The following is an 18,331-nucleotide window of genomic DNA, read 5'->3' as shown; positions in this document are numbered from 1 at the left end:
AAAATAAATAAATACTGCATGGGACAATCACAGGATTGGAGGTTCGCATCTCATAGGTCATGTTTTAACACCATGTGCACGGTCAACCTCCAGATCTAAAGTACTTGATAGAAAACAAACGCTATTGAACTCTTGGACTCGTAGACAGAGCCTACTGCAATTCTCTTTGCCTTGAGGCACATGCCTTCATCAGCATTTCTTCCTGAGGACCTTGCATCTCGGCCGTCTCAATGCTTATGGTTGCCTTAGCCTACCATCGACTCTAACATGAAGGCGACCTTGGTACCTCTGAAAATAATGTGATCTAATTGTCTATTCAGATAGGGCTGTAGGGATGCCAGCGTATGTAGGACGTATAGGATATGACCTTCCACGACAGCCTTTCAACTCAAACGAAAGGCAGATATGGTAGGATAATTTCTCATTCAAAACAGTCGGAAATACAGAGAAGTGTGTACAAGCTGCTTGCTTGCACACACGGTCTCCTCACACTCTTTTTTTCAACATTCGTTCTCTTTCACAAAAGCACACACATGCACAAACCTGCACCCACAAACACGTGTGCACGCATACACAGGCACAAACACACACACATTCACACACCGCATCCAAAAGCTCCTACGTCTGAATAGAGCCACAGCTCATTCCATATTCAGACTGGGATACTGCAGCCATGTGATCGCAAAGCTCTGGGGGAGGAAGTTCAAGCCTGGGAAGTCATCCCTCCCAAACAAATAAAGGCACGCTAAAGTGCTGCACTGAGGCAGTGGGTGGTAGTTGAAGAAAACCCTTACAGTCCCTCTCCTGAACACTATCACTACAACACTTCTACCTAGTTCACTTCCTGTTTGCTGTGGGTGTGTGCCTGTCTTGAGTGTGGTAATAAAGTGTGAATTGTATCCTTGTCTCCTACTGTTCATTTTCCGTCCTCTTACTGGGACACCGGGACAGTTGCACCTACTGTATATCTAAACCGGCACCTATATTGGAGACCACCACATGGTGGCGCTCTTTTTCATTGTCTGGATAGATGCAATTGTGCTGGATTAGACCACTACTGACAGGATGCAGTTCATGCCATATGCCATGCCCCAGACCAGGCGCACATGCCGGCGTGAATAGAAGGACTGGGGAGTCCAGCAGATTGAGGCCCCCCATGCGGATACTGTCCCCCTACTGCAACATTGTCGCCATCAGGGACTGCACATCATGTCCTCGAGTACCACAGGATCGACCAACTGTGTCCTGTGTACCAGGTATTGCAGCAGCCTCGAATGGCTTGGGGGGCTTTGCTGGTGGTCCAGTCACCACTCACACGTGTCAAGTGGCAACCGGCCCGCCAGCCAGTTCAGCTGCCACCCGGACTCCAGCATGTCCAGTAGTCACAAGAGCCCCAGGAGGTTCTCCAGCCAGTGCTCTCACCAGCTCCTTGGCACGTCAGGCACACACATTCACCAGGACTCCAGTACGTCCAGACAGCTACGTAGCACCCTGCACTCCAGCAAATCATGCGGTCCCAAAGTGCCAGTCCGGCAAGCAGCTGCCAGAGTTAGAGCCAGGCCTGCCACCCAGACTGAAGCCCCGACGGGCATCCATTCACACCCAGGCCAGCGCCGGAACCAACCCAGCCTCAACAGCTCCCATAGCCAGTCCTTGAGCCAGCCAAGAAGTTGCCAGAGCCTCAACCAATTCTATCCAATGCGCTTCAGACGCCAAAACCGATGGAGCCAGACCTGCGACTGTCAGTGCTTGAGCCTGCCCCACGATGAATACCGAGGCCCAAGTCTTCCAGCAGCTGGCTGAACTCCACTCCGCACCCCAGTCAGTGCCAACACAAGCAGCACCTGAGCCAGTTGAGCCGTTGTCAGTGCTGCACCCTGCCCTATGACCAGCAGAGTTCAAAGAAGCAAAGACGATACCAGAGCTGCAGCCCGACCAGCAGCCGCCAGTGAACCAAACTTATCAACCTGCAGGACCAGATTCGCAGCCACCGGTGCCCAAGCCACCACCTCAACAGACACTCCTGCTAGTGTCTCTCCAGGACCAGACATGACCAGACTCAACTCCAGTGCTGGTCGCTACACTACCCACCTGCTCTTGCAGACCTGCTTAGCCAGGATCTAACACACAAGCAGACTCCACAGTCAGTGTCCCAGTCGGCGTCCAATCCTTCACTATCTCTCCTGTACCTGCCAGCATTAGACCAGACCCCAGTTCTGGTCCCGATGTTCAATGCCGTCCCGGAGAACAAGTCCAGCATCAACCTGGGCCCATGACCAGACCGAGCACCCGCCCTGGGTTCGATGCCTGGCCCTGTCCTGGATCTGTCGGCTGACTCAGCTCCAGTCATATGTCTGCCATCCACTCCTGCCTGCTGATGCCTCAGTACCAGATTCAGTGCCAGCCCTGGATCCACCGCCTGGACCAGATGTGGACCGGCCTTGGGCTCTGGACCTGGATAACCATCCAGGCCCTGTGGGACTCTCAGCACTCTCTCCCTGTCCCTATCAAGTATGCCTAGCCTGCCTCAGTGGGATGGACACCTCCAGCAGCATGGACACGGACCGTCCCAACTCCTGCTGGACTACCCGGCCTCATGGACATTATGAGCGCCTTGTCCCTTACTGACCAGGGGGTGAGGAACTGACCGACACCTCTATCGGAGACCATCCCATGGTGGCACAATTTTTCAGTAGTGCAATCAACTTAGGGTAGGTGTTGAATCAAAAGGTGTGTGTGGGATTGTTTGGGTGTGTGTTCGCATAATCAGTGAAAGTCCCTACACAAGCTCCCCTGTAGGAGCCAACATAAATGACTGTACTCAGTAACACACACTGAATGTCTCTCACTCACTCACTCACTCACTCACACACACACACACACACACACACACACACACACACACACACACACACACACACACACACACACACACACACACACACACACACACACACACACACACACACACACACACACACACACACACACACACACACACACACACACACACACACACACACACACACACACACACACACACACACAAACCCTGATGAATGCACATAGCGCACACACAAACACCCTTGCATTTTTGGGGCAGAGGAAAAGTATTAAAACAGGTCTAGAACTGCACTGGCTGATGTTTAATCTCAAATCTCTTTAGTTCACAAACCATATTGATTTATATCAACTGACATTCACATTTGTAGCATCTACTCTGACAATGACAATGCTAGATGAACAGTTAATCAATGGGTTTAGAACCTAAACATTATCAAGTACTAAATACATTTTAAACTGTGTGTCATCTGCATAGGTGTGAAAGTCGACACAATGTTCAGAAATGATTTTGCTTAGTGGGAGCCATGTATAAGGAAAGAAGTGGACCAAGAATCAGTCCCTGCGGGACATCAGTAAAATGTTGTCTCCAACACTAACAGCTTTACTACATCAGGAAGGTTGTTTGTATATACAGTACCGGTCAAAAGTTTGGACACACCTACTCATTCAAGTTTTTTTTTTCATTTTTAATTTCTTCTAAATTGTAGAATAATAGTGAACACATCAAAACGATGAAATAACACGTATGGAATCATATCATGTGGTAACCAAAAAAGCGTAAAAAAAATCAAATTATATGTTATATTTTACATTATTCAAAGTAGCCACCCTTTGCCTTGATGACAGCTTTGCACACTCTTGGAATTCTCTCAACCAGCTTCACCTGGAATACTTTTTCAACAGTCTTGAAGGAGTTTCTACATATTCTGAGCACTTGTTGGCTGATTTTCCTTCACTCTGCAGTCCAACTCATCCCAAACCATCTCGACTGTGTTGAGGTCAGGTGATTGTGGAGGCCAGGTCATCTGATGCAGCAGTCCATCACTCTCCTTCTTGGACAATTAGTCCTTAAACAGCCTGGAGATGTGTTGGGTCCTTCTCCTGTTGAAAAACAAATGATAATCCCACTAAGCGCAAACCAGATGGGATGGCGTATCGCTGCAGAATGCTGTGGTAGCCATGCTAGTTAAGTGTGCCCTGAATTCAAAATAAATCACAGACAGTGTCACCAGCAAAGCACCCCCACACAATCACACCTCCTCCACCATGCTTCACGGTGGGAACCACACATGTGGAGATCATCCGTTCATCTACTCTGCGTCTCACAAAGTCTCACAAAGACACGGCGGTTAGAACCAAAAATCTCAGACCAAAGGACAGATTTCCGGTCTAATGTCCATTGCTCGCATTCTTGGCCTAAGGAAGTCTCTTATTTTTATTGGTATCCTTTAGTAGTGGTTTCTTTGCAGCAATTCGACCATGAAGTCCTGATTCACGCAGTCTCTTCTGAACAGTTGATGCTGAGATGTGTCTGTTTACTGAACTCTGTGAAACATTTATTTGGGATGCAATTTCTGAAACTTCTAACTCTAATAAACTTATTTTCTGTAGCAGAGGTAACTCTGGGTCTTCCTTACCTGTGGCGGTCCTGATGGTTTTTGAGGCTACTTTGAAGAATCTCAAATATAAAATAGATTTTTATTTGTTTAACACTTCTTTGGTTACTACAAGATTACATATGTGATATTTCATAGTTTTGATGTCTTCACTATTATTTTACAATGTAGAAAATGGTAAAAATAAAGAAAAAACCCTTGCAGGAGTAGGTGTGTCTAAACTTTTGACTGGTACTGTCGATCTGTTTTTACTTCTACACCAGAGGCATATGACAAGTTGCTGTATTGTGTGTGTAGTGTACTCTTCAGAGAGTGTTTCTTCATAGGAAATAAACTCGGAGATGAAATATACGCTCCAGGCACACAAGCCTCCAGGCATGTGTTGAGTGCTGCTCATGCTGCCTATGTAGCAGGTAGCATTGACTGCACTGGGAATGTGTGTCCTCAGCTGTGTCTTCTGTCCGCCAAGACTTGTTGGCTGCTTTTTCCTTTACTCTGCGGTCTGACTCATCCCAACTCATCTCAATTGGGTTGAGGTCGGGGATTGTGGAGGCCAGGTCATCTGATGCCGCAGTCCATCACTCTCCTTCTTGATAAAATATTCCTTATACATTGTTGCGGTGCTCACTGATCCGTGTCTTAAGGCTTCTATAGGGTTTTCCCTATGTAAGACAGACGACAAGAACATTTGAACATGTAAATATCATTGGAGGACATGCAGGTAATTAGGCCCTTGATTTTAAATCTTTGTCCTGTGCGGGGGTGGGTAAATTAGTTGCGTTTGTACATGAAGCTGCATTGAGGACATTGGACACATTTGTAATTACCCTCCGGAACCTTGTCCAATAACGTTTCAATTTTCTCTGGTGGGTAATCAGATTTAACCACATTGTCTTTCACGTTTTGGGGGTCCTTTAAAGACCATATTTAAAAATGGGTTTCATTTGTGGGTAAGTATCAATAATGTTCATTGTCATTCAGGTTATCAATGGGACGGCAGGTAGCCTAGTGGTTAGAGCGTTGGGCCAGTAACTGAAAGGCTGCTGGATCAAATCCCTGAGCTGACGAGGTAAAAACCTGTCGTTCTGCCCCTGAACAAAGGCAGTTTAACCCGCTGTTCCCCGATAGGCCGTCATTGTAAATAAGTTTGTTCTTAAAAAATAAATACAAAAACATCAATGGGAAAAACAGCACTATTTCCTGCCTGGTTACTAATATTGTTCAATAGATTAAAATTGGCAGGTTTATAGGGAGCAACCCCATTACAAAAAAACTCAAGTCAATTTCAAACTGTGAAAAACCTTTTGAAAGTCTATAACTGTATCAAAGTCATTGGCCTGTGATGTTTTGACAAATGATAGTCCCTTGCCCAGGGCAGATGAACATGTTGGACAAGCTAATTACCGTGTCTTGCTCCGTGTATGTGCGGGGACTTCGGGTGTTGCCATCTTCCTGCGTAGTCCTCTCCTGCATTTCTTGCGGGGAAGCAGGTTTGGCGGTGGTCATGATGACGGCCTATTTGATTCCCCAAAAAATAAGGCGCTCTGGATTGGTCACTGGAGTCAGATGTGAGGGAGTTGGTTGATTGCCACATTAGTGGCCCTCTAGGATTACGGCTGGGCTGACCGTGGGGGAGTGCCAATTGGCTGTCTCCGGCCATCCCTCCAGAATTACACCTTTTGCTCCGCAGTATCATGCTCAAACTTTTTCAGCTTTTTCCACTTGTCTTTGTCTCTTCCGCAAGTTTATCACAAATGTTTTCCATATTGGTCAGAATGTTCTCTCTTTTGTCCTTATGGGTGATCTTGCTTTCTCGATCAACATTTAACTGTGTCACTTGATCTCTAGTCGTGCTCAATTGTTCTGTCACTTCGGTCAGTCACAAAAAGAGGGATTGTTCGAACCAAGACCGGGTGTTTTCTGTATCTATAATCCATTTCTGCCTTTCATTTGATTATCTTAGATAATCACTTAAGGTGACATCATGATAATATTGTTTTGTCTCATGGACCTGTAGATTCTTGAGAGATGTGATAACTGAGTCTGCATTGCAATCTGTCGTTGGGCCAGTTTCGTCAAAAACTGAGTCCTTCATTATGATCCGGGAATAATCATCCTCTGAGAACTCAAATGACTTGCTTTGGCCCGCCTTTTGAGAGTCTGCTATTTCAGCCATAATATCAGAAGAAAGGTAGACTTGTGAAAGGGGAGTCTCAAAAATGAGTGCTGTATGGTAGAGAGTTCATGTACAAAAGCTGAAGAACATACGCACTGTGATGGACATTTAACACATGTTCTGTTCTAATAACCAATTGCTGTGTTCATGCAAGTGACTGATTGAACGAATCCTCACTTATCAGTATCTGCAATTTGGCAGTTCGCCCAGACCTTGTTTTGAGAACGAAAGATATCTCAGTTTCAAGGTCTCAGCTTAGAGAGAAGAAGCCTTGTGAGGTACTGGTCTGTCACATGTTACAAACCAGTATTGGTCGGTCACATGAATGAAACAAAACGGTAATGATGAATTAATCATGCTAAATCATGCAAATATAACTTGTCTGTGTATAGCAGACAGCAGAGCGTCTGACAGACGTTCATTATGGTGCATTAAGTTGGTTGGAACCTCTCCAGTGCGCTGAAAATAAACAATGACTAATTTAAGATGGACTTTGAGTGTCCCTGTGTAAGAATTTCTACAACAGCACATCCAGGTACTTTCCGCAGGTGCTGGAGTTGTTGGCAAACCCATGGAAAACAGAAAGGAAAACGCTGCACACTGCTGCTCATGCTCCCAGGTGATATTTATTTACAACAATGGTTCAACCCTTAGGTCTTCATCAGGCATCCATCCATATCCCAGGTGGGGGTGGAAGGTCCTATATGTGACCCGTTTCAGGAAACTAGGAGTATGTCGCAGGAGAGGCGTTTCTACGTAAACTTATTTTTTTTTAATCAAAATTTGTTTTTTTTTGTGGGGAGGGGGAGGGGGGGCAGAAATGCCTTCTCGAACATGTGCACTTTCACGTGCCTTAATAACAAACTTGTATGCCATCTGTAAATATGAATAAAATATTTAAATTAGCCTAGTTGGTTAAGCCACAGAAAACGAGAAAAACCTTCCCGCTAGCCATGATTGGCTGAGATAAGGTGTGGGCTGGACATGCCGAGAGATGAGTTTGGATTGGTCTGCCATATAGCACGCTTCTGTCTATTTGAGCTGGTCAGTAGGTAATCCTGTCTAACGCAGCTTAAAAAAAAAAAAAAGAATCACATATTAAAACTGTTGAATCTAGGGGGCACTATTTTCATTTTTGGAAAAATAATGTTCCCAAAGCAAACGGGCTATTTTGTCAGGACAAGATGCTAGAATATGCATATAATTGACAGCTTAGGATAGAAAACACTCTAAAGTTTCCAAAACTGTAAAAATATTGTCTGTGAGTATAACAGAACTGATATTACAGGCGAAAGCCTGAGAAAAATCCAATGAGGAAGGGACTCTTATTTAGAAAGCTCTGCATTCCTATGCGTCCCTATTGAGCAGTGAATGAGATATCAACCAGATTCCTTTTTCTATGACTTCCCTAATGTGTCTAGTGTCAGAATACATAGTTTCAGTCTTTTATTTTACATCAACATTGCGTCAGTGGTCAGCTGGAGTCTCTCAGTGTTTTTTGCGTAAAAGACAAATGCGGCCATTGTTTCTCTCTTTCCTACTAAAAAGCCACCTGTCCCGGTTGATATATTATCGAATAGATATTTGAAAAACACCTTGAGGATTGATTATAAACAACGTTTGCCATGTTTCTGTCGATATTATGGAGCTAATTTGGAATATTTTTCGGCATGGTCTTGACCGCAATTTCCGGTTGAATTCTCAGCCAAACGTGAAGAACTAACGGAGTTATTTCGGCTACAAAAATTATATTTTTGGAAAAAAGAAACATTTGCTATCTAACTGGGAGTCTCGTGAGTGAAAACTTCCAAAGCTCATCAAAGGTAAACGATTTAATTTGATTGCTTTTCTGATTTTCGTGACCAGGTTGCCTGCTGCTAGCTAGGCATAATGCTATGCTAGGCTATCGATAAACTTACACAAATGCTTGTCTTGCTTTGGCTGTAAAGCATATTTTCAAAATCTGAGATGACAGGGTGATTAACAAAAGGCTAAGCTGTGTTTCAATATATTTCACTTGTGATTTCATGAATATGAATATTTTCTAGTAATATTTATGTGCGTTATGCTAATTAGTGTCAGTTGATGGCAACGCTCCCGGATCCGGGATGGGTAGTTCCAAGAGGATTTATTAAGACTCCACTATGCAAGTATCCATTTCAATAGAACATCACTGCAACAACTGTTTCAGATCACTCTCGTCTGTGTGCCAGAGCGCAGAATAACTGATGAATTTATGAAAAGCTAAATTAAATTGTTGCTAGGAGCACAGTTAGTCACCAACACTATGGATAACATGAAAACAGCCTAACCAGCTCTGCTAGGGTGAGTGAAATGGTCAGAGTTTGGGTGGGGGCTAAAGTTTAAGATGATTCTTATGGCATTGTACACGGTCAATTTGAACCAGAGTGACTTGACACAACAACGGGCCAAGCAACGGAAACGACACAGGAGGTCTAATTTAATGAAAGGAGTTGCAGTCTGCTGTGAAGCATTCATCCATGTATAAGGGTAAGAGTCTAGCTACAGTTTCAGATACTATACATTTCTAATTTTGTCAGAAAGTTGTTTTCATTGCAAATCAAAGCATAGTTTTAGCTAGCTAGCTGACATTAGATGGCTGGCTCGCCAGCTTACATTACGTTTATGATCTGTGTGTAGTAATGTTATCTCAGAATGCCATTTCGCATTGCTAGTTATGGCCTAATGTTTGCTAGCTAACTAGCTACCTTTGAACCTATTTGGTTAACTTTAGCTAGCTATGACAATCGGTTTGTATTGCTAGTACTCTATGGATTAGGATTAAGATTCAGATTCGTTGTTTAGCTAGCATGTCTAAACAAAAGACTCCACTATGCCAGATGATTACATGACCCATCAAGTTGGCCAGGTGTGTCTGACGGTGATTACAGCAATCTATTGTATAATAATGCCAAAATATTTGTTTCTGGAATTTGTATTTCAGCACCAGTAGAACACGCCTGATTCTCTTCCACCAGTCATTCAAGGAGAATGGTCTAATGTCTCCCATCAAAAAGAGAGCTGGCCCAAGCAAGCACAGCTTAAACTGAAGCATGAGGACTTGAGGCGAGTGGTGAAACGTCATTAACAACTACACAGATGATAATGCAATAGTGTTATAAGGACGCTGCCCAGGACACAAACACTTTGGTGGAAAGCTACTGCCATCCCATGTGACAAAAGCAGCAGTGTGGCGTCTCTACAAGGAATGGAACACTTGGTATGTAAAGCATGAACAACACGTTTTCATTATTTAACTGACCAACATGACTGGCACTACTTTTATTGATCTGTATTTTCCAGAGGTACGTGTAGTCGGGCTGTGTGTTATATCATTTTAACTTCCAGTTTCCAAGACGATGTTTCTGTATGCAGTGCTGCTGCTCTGCACATTTGTAGGTAAGTGAAACTTACCTGATAACTATGCATTACAAAATGATATCACGTTTTACATTACATTTTCTTTTCATTAACTTATCTTAATGTTCTTTTGTTGTTTGCAGGTGCACTATCCTTCTGACCTTATGCAGCCAGGTCCCATCTACTTTTTAACTCCTCGCAAGTGTGGCTTGTTTGGTGTCTGCTGTGAAGGAATACCACAACAAGTCAACTACTTGATTGATGTAGGCATGTCATCCAGCAAAGGCAGCAGCGCAGTCATCAACTACATGCACCATTTCTTTACCAACCACGGAGTTGTGGAAACACGTGTTCACCTGAATTGTGATAACTGCAGTGGCCAAAACAAGAACACGTTTGTGCTCTGGTATTATGCCTGGCGGACCATACACATACTCCACCACAGTCTGGACCTTCACTTCCTGATCAGAGGCCACACCAAGTTTGCCCCCGGCTGGTGCTTCGCCCTCATCAAGCAGCACTTCAGAAAGACCGGAGTGAACACTTTGTCTGAGATTTATTGGTGTTGTGAAGGACAGCACTGTGACAGGGGTCAACATCCTACAGCTGGTTGGACTGGAGGATGGTACGGTGCTGGTGGAAAGCTATGGCTGGCAACAACACCTGACTCCGTACTTTAGGCCGCTGCCACAGTTCAAGCAGTACCAGCACTTCAGGTGAATATCCTTTTCAGTGCATTGTATGAGGTTGTTGTTCTTATCTAAACTTGGGAGATTAATTGATGTTGTGCAAGGTTGTAATGTCTTAATTATTTTTGTTATTTCCTGTTTTACAGCTTCGATGCTCTGGAGCCTGGTGTTGTTGTCGCCAAGGAGCGTTCTCAGTGGGGACCAGGTTTCAGCTGCTGCGCAACGCTGATCCTTCCTCCCCATAGATGGCCTGCCTGTACAAGCACCACCTGGACTGGACAGAACTAGACAAATGTATATTTTTGAGAAGATGAGGGAGTTTAGCCACGAAGAGGCTATGGGCATCACATGCCCTGCACCAAAGTCAAGGGCAGGACAGAAACAGGCTCTCCGAATATAGATTCCCTTCTTCATGTGTGGTTCGGACGGACCAGTCATCAGTACTATCTGAAGTACCTCTATTCACATGACTCTCTCCTAACACACATACATTGCTGCTATATTATTCATTCATCCTGCTGCTTAGCCACTTTACCCCTGACTGTATGCATACAACTACCTCATCTACCACGATCGTTTTTGATATTGTTTGTGTACGTACTGTATTTTTTCTTTATATTGACACTGTCTATTTGAGATACTACTACTATACAAGTAACCATTTGGCTGTACCGTTTACACCTTCTGTAGAGACCTGTCCACTTGGCAAGATATGGCTGGGGGTTATAGCATTTCTTTCACATGACCCATCAATTTAGACAAGTGTGTCTGGGTAAGCGTCATCTAATATTTATTAAATCTTTTCTGTTTACCTGGAATGTTTTGTTATTGTAGACTACTACCACTTTTAGTCTTATCCTTACTACACTACTCACTGTTTAGTACATGACCTCACATGTGAATCCTTAAAGAGATGGGTGGGGCTAGCTTAATAGGGCGTGAACAATGCTGAATGGGTGTAGACAAAGGAGAGCTCTCCAGTAGGTACCAAAATATTAAAAGGCCATTTTCTCAAAAGAGAGTTTACAAGTTCGTCAACTCTCAAACCAGAATTACTTCCCCATTGTTCCTCAAATGCGGCAGGTAGCCTAGTGGTTAGAGCGTTGGGCCAGTAACCGAAAGGTTGCTAAACCGAATCCCCTGTTCCTAGGCCGTCATTGTAAATAAGAATTTGTCCTTAACTGAGTTGCCTAGTTAAATAAAGGTCAAATAAAAAAATGCAGTGTATGATATACAATTTTGTAGCTCTGAGTCTCTACTTCTATCCAATGTAAAACACACAATTTCAAATGTTGCTACATAAGACCGATTTGAGCCGGTCGGTCACATATATAGGGGCAGTACTCAGTGACATCACTTCCTGAAATGCAGAACAGGCCACATTACTCAGACATGGGGTCGGACTTATCAGATATATAATTAATCAAGGAATTCAGATTTTGCATGATTACATAACAGAACTACATAACCAGTAGAAATACAATGCTCAAAAAAATAAAGGGAACACTTAAACAACACAATGTAACTCCAAGTCAATCACACTTCTGTGAAATCAAACTGTCCACTTAGGAAGCAACACTGATTGACAATAAATTTCACATGCTGTTGTGCAAATGGAATAGACAACAGGTGGAAATTATAGGCAATTAGCAAGACGCCCCCAATAAAGGAGTGGTTCTGCAGGTGGTGAACACAGGCCACTTCTCAGTTCCTATGCTTCCTGGCTGATGTTTTGGTCACTTTTGAATGCTGGCGGTGTTTTCACTCTAGTGGTAGCATGAGACGGAGTCTACAACCCACACAAGTGGCTTAGGTAGTGCAGCTCATCCAGGATGGCACATCAATGCGAGCTGTGGCAAGAAGGTTTGCTGTGTCTGTCAGCGTAGTGTCCAGAGCATAGAGGCGCTACCAGGAGACAGGCCAGTACATCAGGAGACGTGGAGGAGGCCGTAGGAGGGCAACAACCCAGCAGCAGGACCGCTACCTCCGCCTTTGTGCAAGGAGGAGCACTGCCAGAGCCCTGCAAAATGACCTCCAGCAGGCCACAAATGTGCATGTGTCTGCTCAAACGGTCAGAAACAGACTACATGAGGGTGGTATGAGGGCCCGACGTCCACAGGTGGGGGTTGTGCTTACAGCCCAACACCGTGCAGGACGTTTGGCATTTGCCAGAGAACACCAAGATTGGCAAATTCGCCACTGGCGCCCTGTGCTCTTCACAGATGAAAGCAGGTTCACACTGAGCACATGTGACAGACGTGACAGAGTCTGGAGACGCCGTGGAGAACGTTCTGCTGCCTGCAACATCCTCCAGCATGACCGGTTTGGCGGTGGGTTAGTCATGGTGTGGGGTGGCATTTCTTTGGGGGGCCGCAGAGCCCTCCATGTGCTCGCCAGAGGTAGCCTGACTGCCATTAGGTACCGAGATGAGATCCTCAGACCCCTTGTGAGACCATATGCTGGTGCGGTTGGCCCTGGGTTCCTCCTAATGCAAGACAATGCTAGACCTCATGTGGCTGGAGTGTGTCAGCAGTTCCTGCAAGAGGAAGGCATTGATGCTATGGACTGGCCCGCCCGTTCCCCAGACCTGAATCCAATTGAGCACATCTGGGACATTATGTCTCGCTCCATGCACCACAGACTGTCCAGGAGTTGGAAGATGCTTTAGTCCAGGTCTGGGAGGAGATCCCTCAGGATACCATCTGCCACCTCATCAGGAGCATGCCCAGGCGTTGTAGGGAGGTCATACAGGCACGTGGAGGCCACACACACTACTGAGCCTAATTTTGACTGTTGGATCAATGTTGGATCAGCCTGTAGTGTGGTTTTCCACTTTCATTCCAGACCTCCATGGGTTGATACATTTGATTTCCATTGATCATTTTTGTGTGATTTTGCTGTCAGAACATTCAACTATGTAAAGAATTTTTCATTCATTCAGATCTAGGATGTGTTATTTTAGTGTTCCCTTCATTTTTTTGAGCAGTGTACATTTGTCTTCTCTTTGCTGTGGTGGTCACATCTCTCATCTCTATACAGCCCCATTCCTATGCCGCAGGAGACACCTGCCTTGCATCTGGCAAATCAGGTGTCTGTTAACACTAGAAATGAACAGCCTTTCAGCCTATAAGTACCCGCTAGAAAAAGTTGCCGGGCATCCCCTTTAGCATACGCGTCAGATGCATATCAACCTGCAAGATGCGCAAACATAAGCACCAAGGCTTGATAAATAGTGCATCAACAATTGTAAAAGGATGAATTCCAATTATTAGTGGAAATATATCCATCTAAAAATACAACTAAAATAGTTAAGATAGACTCAAGGATATGTTTTGTATAACTCCACAAAGTCCTAGTGAAAAATGTAAGCCTATAGACTATTTTGGTTTTCCTTATCATAAAAACACTACAGTGTAATCCATTTGATCAAGTTCATTTGTAGATTGAAACAGTGACGACATTCATTCAGTGAGGAGACTGACGCATGGGTACCAATGCCCTTTTGGCACATTTGTCTTACTTAAAACAATTCTGACAACTGAGCAATGTAAAATATACATATTTAGGAAAAATCAGGGAAGATGGAGGGCATTGCAATTTCTGGGGCATTTTTTTTTTTTTTTTTTACAAAATCAGAATGTCGGTGGCTGTTGGCCTAAGACAGTTGTAGTGTTAATGTCATGTCCTAGGCAAAGGTTTCTACCTGAAGCTACCTGAAGAGAAACGAGATCAGGCATTAGTAATGCGCTTCCAAGCCTGTCCCATATCCTCTCCCTCTCACTTTACTTCCCGTCCTCCTTTTGGGCTGTCTTTAGTATTCATCTGGTGCGCTACCTCTATCCTGACCCTATCCTCCAGGGAGCAGGATTAAAGAGGGATGACTGCTTGTAAAGGAGTGTGGGATACAGGATGTGCGTTAAGGGATACCACCTCTAGATCTCTGGAGCTAAAGAAGTTGAATTTACTGATCTTTAGAGAACTAGCCCCTTTTGACACTCAGAAACACAGCCCTGGCAATGTGTTTGCACCATCTATTTTCCAATTGGGTGCAGTCTGCACAGATTTGACAAGGACATACAGTGCCTTCAGAAAGTATTCACACCCCTTTACTTTTTTCACATTTTGTTGTGCTACAGCCTGAATTTATAGGCCTACGCACAATACCCCATAATATCAAAGTGGAATTGTGTTTTCCATAAATAAATAAAAAAGTAATTAATAAAACAATTAAAGCTGAAATGTGTTGTGTCAATCAGTATTCATCAAGTCTAAATAAGTTCAGGATTAAAAACTTGCTGAACACAGTGGTGGCTGCATCATGTTATGGGTATGCTTGTAATTGTTAAAAGGACTGGGGAGTTTTTCAGGAAAATAAAAAAAATGGAATGGATCTAAGCACAGACAAAATTGTGCTTAGATCCAAAGCAATTCAGTCTGATTCTGTCTGCTTTCCACCAGACACTAGGAGATGAATTCCCTTTTCAGCAGGACAATAACCTAGAACACGGGTCAACAAGGTCAACTCAACTTGAAAATCTATGGCAAGACCTGAAAATGGTTGTCTAGCAATGATTTGACAATCAATTTGGCAGAGCTTGAAGAATTTAGAAAATAATAATGGGAAAATGTTACACAATCCAGTTGAGAGTCTTACCCAGAAAGACTCACAGCTGTAATCGCTGTCAAAGGTGCTTCTACAAAGTATTGACTCAGGGGTGTGAATACTTATGTAAATTAAATATTTCTCGATTTCACTTTCAATAAATTTGCAAACATTTCTAAAAACCTGTTTTCACTTTGTCATTAAGGGGTATTGTGTGTAGATGGGTGAGAAGAAAATCAAATAAACCCATTCTGCATTTAGGCTGTCACCCAACAAAATGTCTAATAAGTCAAGGGGGTATGAAAACTTCCTGTATGTGTGTGTGTGCATAAGTCCTCTTTCCCCTCTCCAAGACGATGGCTCCTGGAGGGAGGATCAACTCAGCAGCCATCGTTTTCATCAATTATTGAAAGGCTGGCGTGCGTTGAGAGAAGGAGGCCCCCATGTTGGACTGGGCTTTACGGTCTGCTTTGATTGCGGTATGAAGCTAGTTATCAATCAGCCTAATTGGAATTAGATGCCAGTAACAAAGAGGCTTACAGGAGCTTAATGATAAAAGGCCCCTTTAAAGGGGGGAAAAAAAACCGTCCACCCAACAAACAGCTCTCTGATTTCCTCTGTGTGCCCCATCCCTTCTTTCCATTCCATAACTTTGCTTACAGCTTCTCTTTAACACACAATCTGTGATGCATAGCGTAATGTATATACATTCAAGACGTGGGGTAGCACACCTCGCTCATTTATTAATCATCTCTTTCTTTTAAGTTATGCTCTTTGAATTTTGCTCTAGGTGACTAACCTGTTGTATGAATTCATGAGAAAATCAATTAGAGGCGCAAGGCATTAAAACGATGTACAAAATGTTCGAAACGATCTCTCGCATCTTTTGCAAATAACATCCAGGGGTAGCTTGCTGCACTGCTGTTTTAATTCCATAATAAATTGGCACGTGGCCAAGGCGTCGTCGTCTTCATCATCGTCATCGCATTATGATCCTGTCCCAATAATTACACACTGCAGTTTCATGCTAGATGGGAGGAATATACAGAGTCCTTTGTCTCTGTTGAAATGTTGGGTTTCTTCCCCCTTTCGGCTTTATGTATCATGGCATGGTCGTGCTCAATTCAATTTCCGTGAATTAATTGAAATTCCAGACTGTTTCGCCAGCCTCTTGTTTTAGGCAGAATCAATATTTTGAGTATATATATATGGGCATCCTAAATAATACATTTCAAGGCTTTTCATTTTATACTGGAAAAATAACTAATTTGAAAAATCTTGCTAAATCTTCTACTTTATCATTGGTCTGCTACAGTAAGATAAACACAAAATTGCCAAGATAAACATATGGTTAGCTGGTTCCTGGGCTGTTGTGAATCAGTGTAAGTTGGAATGAATTAACTTCTGAATGAATCATCACTATTGACATTCACTGCCGTGAGTGTACAGTAACTGACCTGTTTTCGGAGCTGAGGTAGCAGATGAGGTGGGAAGCCCAGAGCAGGGGCCCGGCGTATGTGCTGAGGGCGGTGAGGAAGACAGCCGGGGCTTCTACGTAGCTCTCCAGTCCCACAAAGCCAACCGAGATGTCCACAGTGGCTATGCTGTTGGAGTTTCCCTACAGACAGACAAACAGAAGACGTACGTTTTATTAAGCTTCATTTTCACAACTAACCTTAACTTACTTAGCTAACTTATTACGAAGTAGACAAAGTAGCTAAGTAACGTTGCTAAAGGAACTTAGTTAGACAAAGTACATAAGTTAGCTAATGTAGCTAGTGTAGCTGACCTAAAATGAACATACAGTGGGGAGAACAAGTATTCGATACACTGCCGATTTTGCAGGTTTTCCTACTTACAAAGCATGTAGAGGTCTGTGTATCAAATACTTGTTCTCCCCATTGTATATATATGAAGATTGCACAATACACTCCATGTTAACTTTTGAAAGAAGTCAGAAGATGATATGAATAAAATGTGTCAGTCTCCTGCATGCTCCTCCACTTCCCAGGTAGCTAGCTATTCAAAGCTCGCTGTCTGTCAACTCTCTGGCCTTGTAAGGGTTGCAGTGACTGGGTGAAATCTCCCTTCCCCTCCACCTCATCTCTCCTCCTCCCCACTCTCTTTGGCTCAGTCTCATTCCCCTTTCCATTTCCTGACGAGGGCTCAGGAGTGACACAGATGTGATGGAAGAGCTCTCGGCGACTGCAGCGGGAGCTGAATTAATTCACTGGCTGATGAAGGCCACTAGCTCCCCTCTCTCTCGCCTGGGTGTGTATGTGTGTGTGTGTGTGTGTGTGAAAGGATCTGTGTGTGCCAGGGCAACGCCACCCTCCAACGGACAAACCCAACACCATATGAGTGGATCATGTACAGTGCCTTCGAGAGTAATCACAACCGTTTACTTTTGTTTTATGGCAAGTTCAGGAGTAAATAAGTTGCATGGACTCACTGCAAAATAAATGCATGGTTTTTGAATGACTACTACATCTCTGTAGCCCGCACATACAATTATCTGTAAGGTCCCTCAGTCGAGCAGTGAATTTCAAACAAAGATTCAACCGAAAAGACCAGGGAGGCTTTCCAATGCATCGCAAAAAATAATAATAAAAAAAAAAAAGAAGACATCGAATATCCCCTTGAGCATGATGAAGTTATTAGTTACACTTTGGATAGTGTATCAATACACCCAGTCACTACAAAGATACAGGTGTCCTTCCTAACTCAGTTGCTGGAGAGGAAGGAAACCACTAGGGGATTCCACCATGAGGCCAATGGTGATTTTAAAACAGTTACAGTTTAATGGCTGTGATCGGAGAAAACTGAGGCTGGATCAACAACATTGTAGTTACTCGACAACACTAACCTAAATGACAGAGTGAAAAGAAGGAAACCTGTACAGAATACAACTATTTCAAAACATGCATCTTGTTTGCAACAAGGCACTAAAGTAATACTGCAAAAAATGTGGCAAAGAAATTAACTTCACATCCTGAATACAAAGTGTTATGTTTGGGGCAAC

At 43.7% G+C, this 18,331-nt stretch overlaps 1 protein-coding gene and 1 long non-coding RNA gene across 4 annotated transcripts in view; one reads left to right on the top strand and one right to left on the bottom strand.

The window, feature by feature from the left end:
- The window catches only part of LOC110505154 (GPI ethanolamine phosphate transferase 2, catalytic subunit), a 124,557-nt gene that overhangs the window by 1,539 nt on the left and 104,687 nt on the right, over window positions 1-18,331 (bottom strand). For 2 of the 3 annotated variants that reach the window (XM_021584178.3, XM_090219903.1), the window contains one exon: window positions 16,767-16,927. In XM_021584178.3, the coding sequence (XP_021439853.2) occupies window positions 16,767-16,927 (161 nt within the window). Of the gene's footprint in view, window positions 1-3,125; window positions 3,946-16,766; window positions 16,928-18,331 lie in introns of those variants that run through there. The other variant, XM_021584179.3, reaches the window with a different exon arrangement.
- On the top strand, window positions 9,748-10,298 carry LOC149971994 (uncharacterized). The gene is made up of 3 exons (XR_016491715.1): window positions 9,748-9,877; window positions 9,961-10,056; window positions 10,161-10,298. It is a non-coding gene; the product is annotated as an uncharacterized LOC149971994 (long non-coding RNA).

Source organism: Oncorhynchus mykiss, chromosome 25 (genome assembly GCF_057628025.1).
Source record: "Oncorhynchus mykiss isolate SJ-2025 chromosome 25, ASM5762802v1, whole genome shotgun sequence".
NCBI classification, from domain to species: Eukaryota; Metazoa; Chordata; class Actinopteri; order Salmoniformes; family Salmonidae; genus Oncorhynchus; species Oncorhynchus mykiss.
Note: the sequence above shows the minus strand (reverse complement) of the source record. Positions and strands in the feature narration are given on the sequence as shown.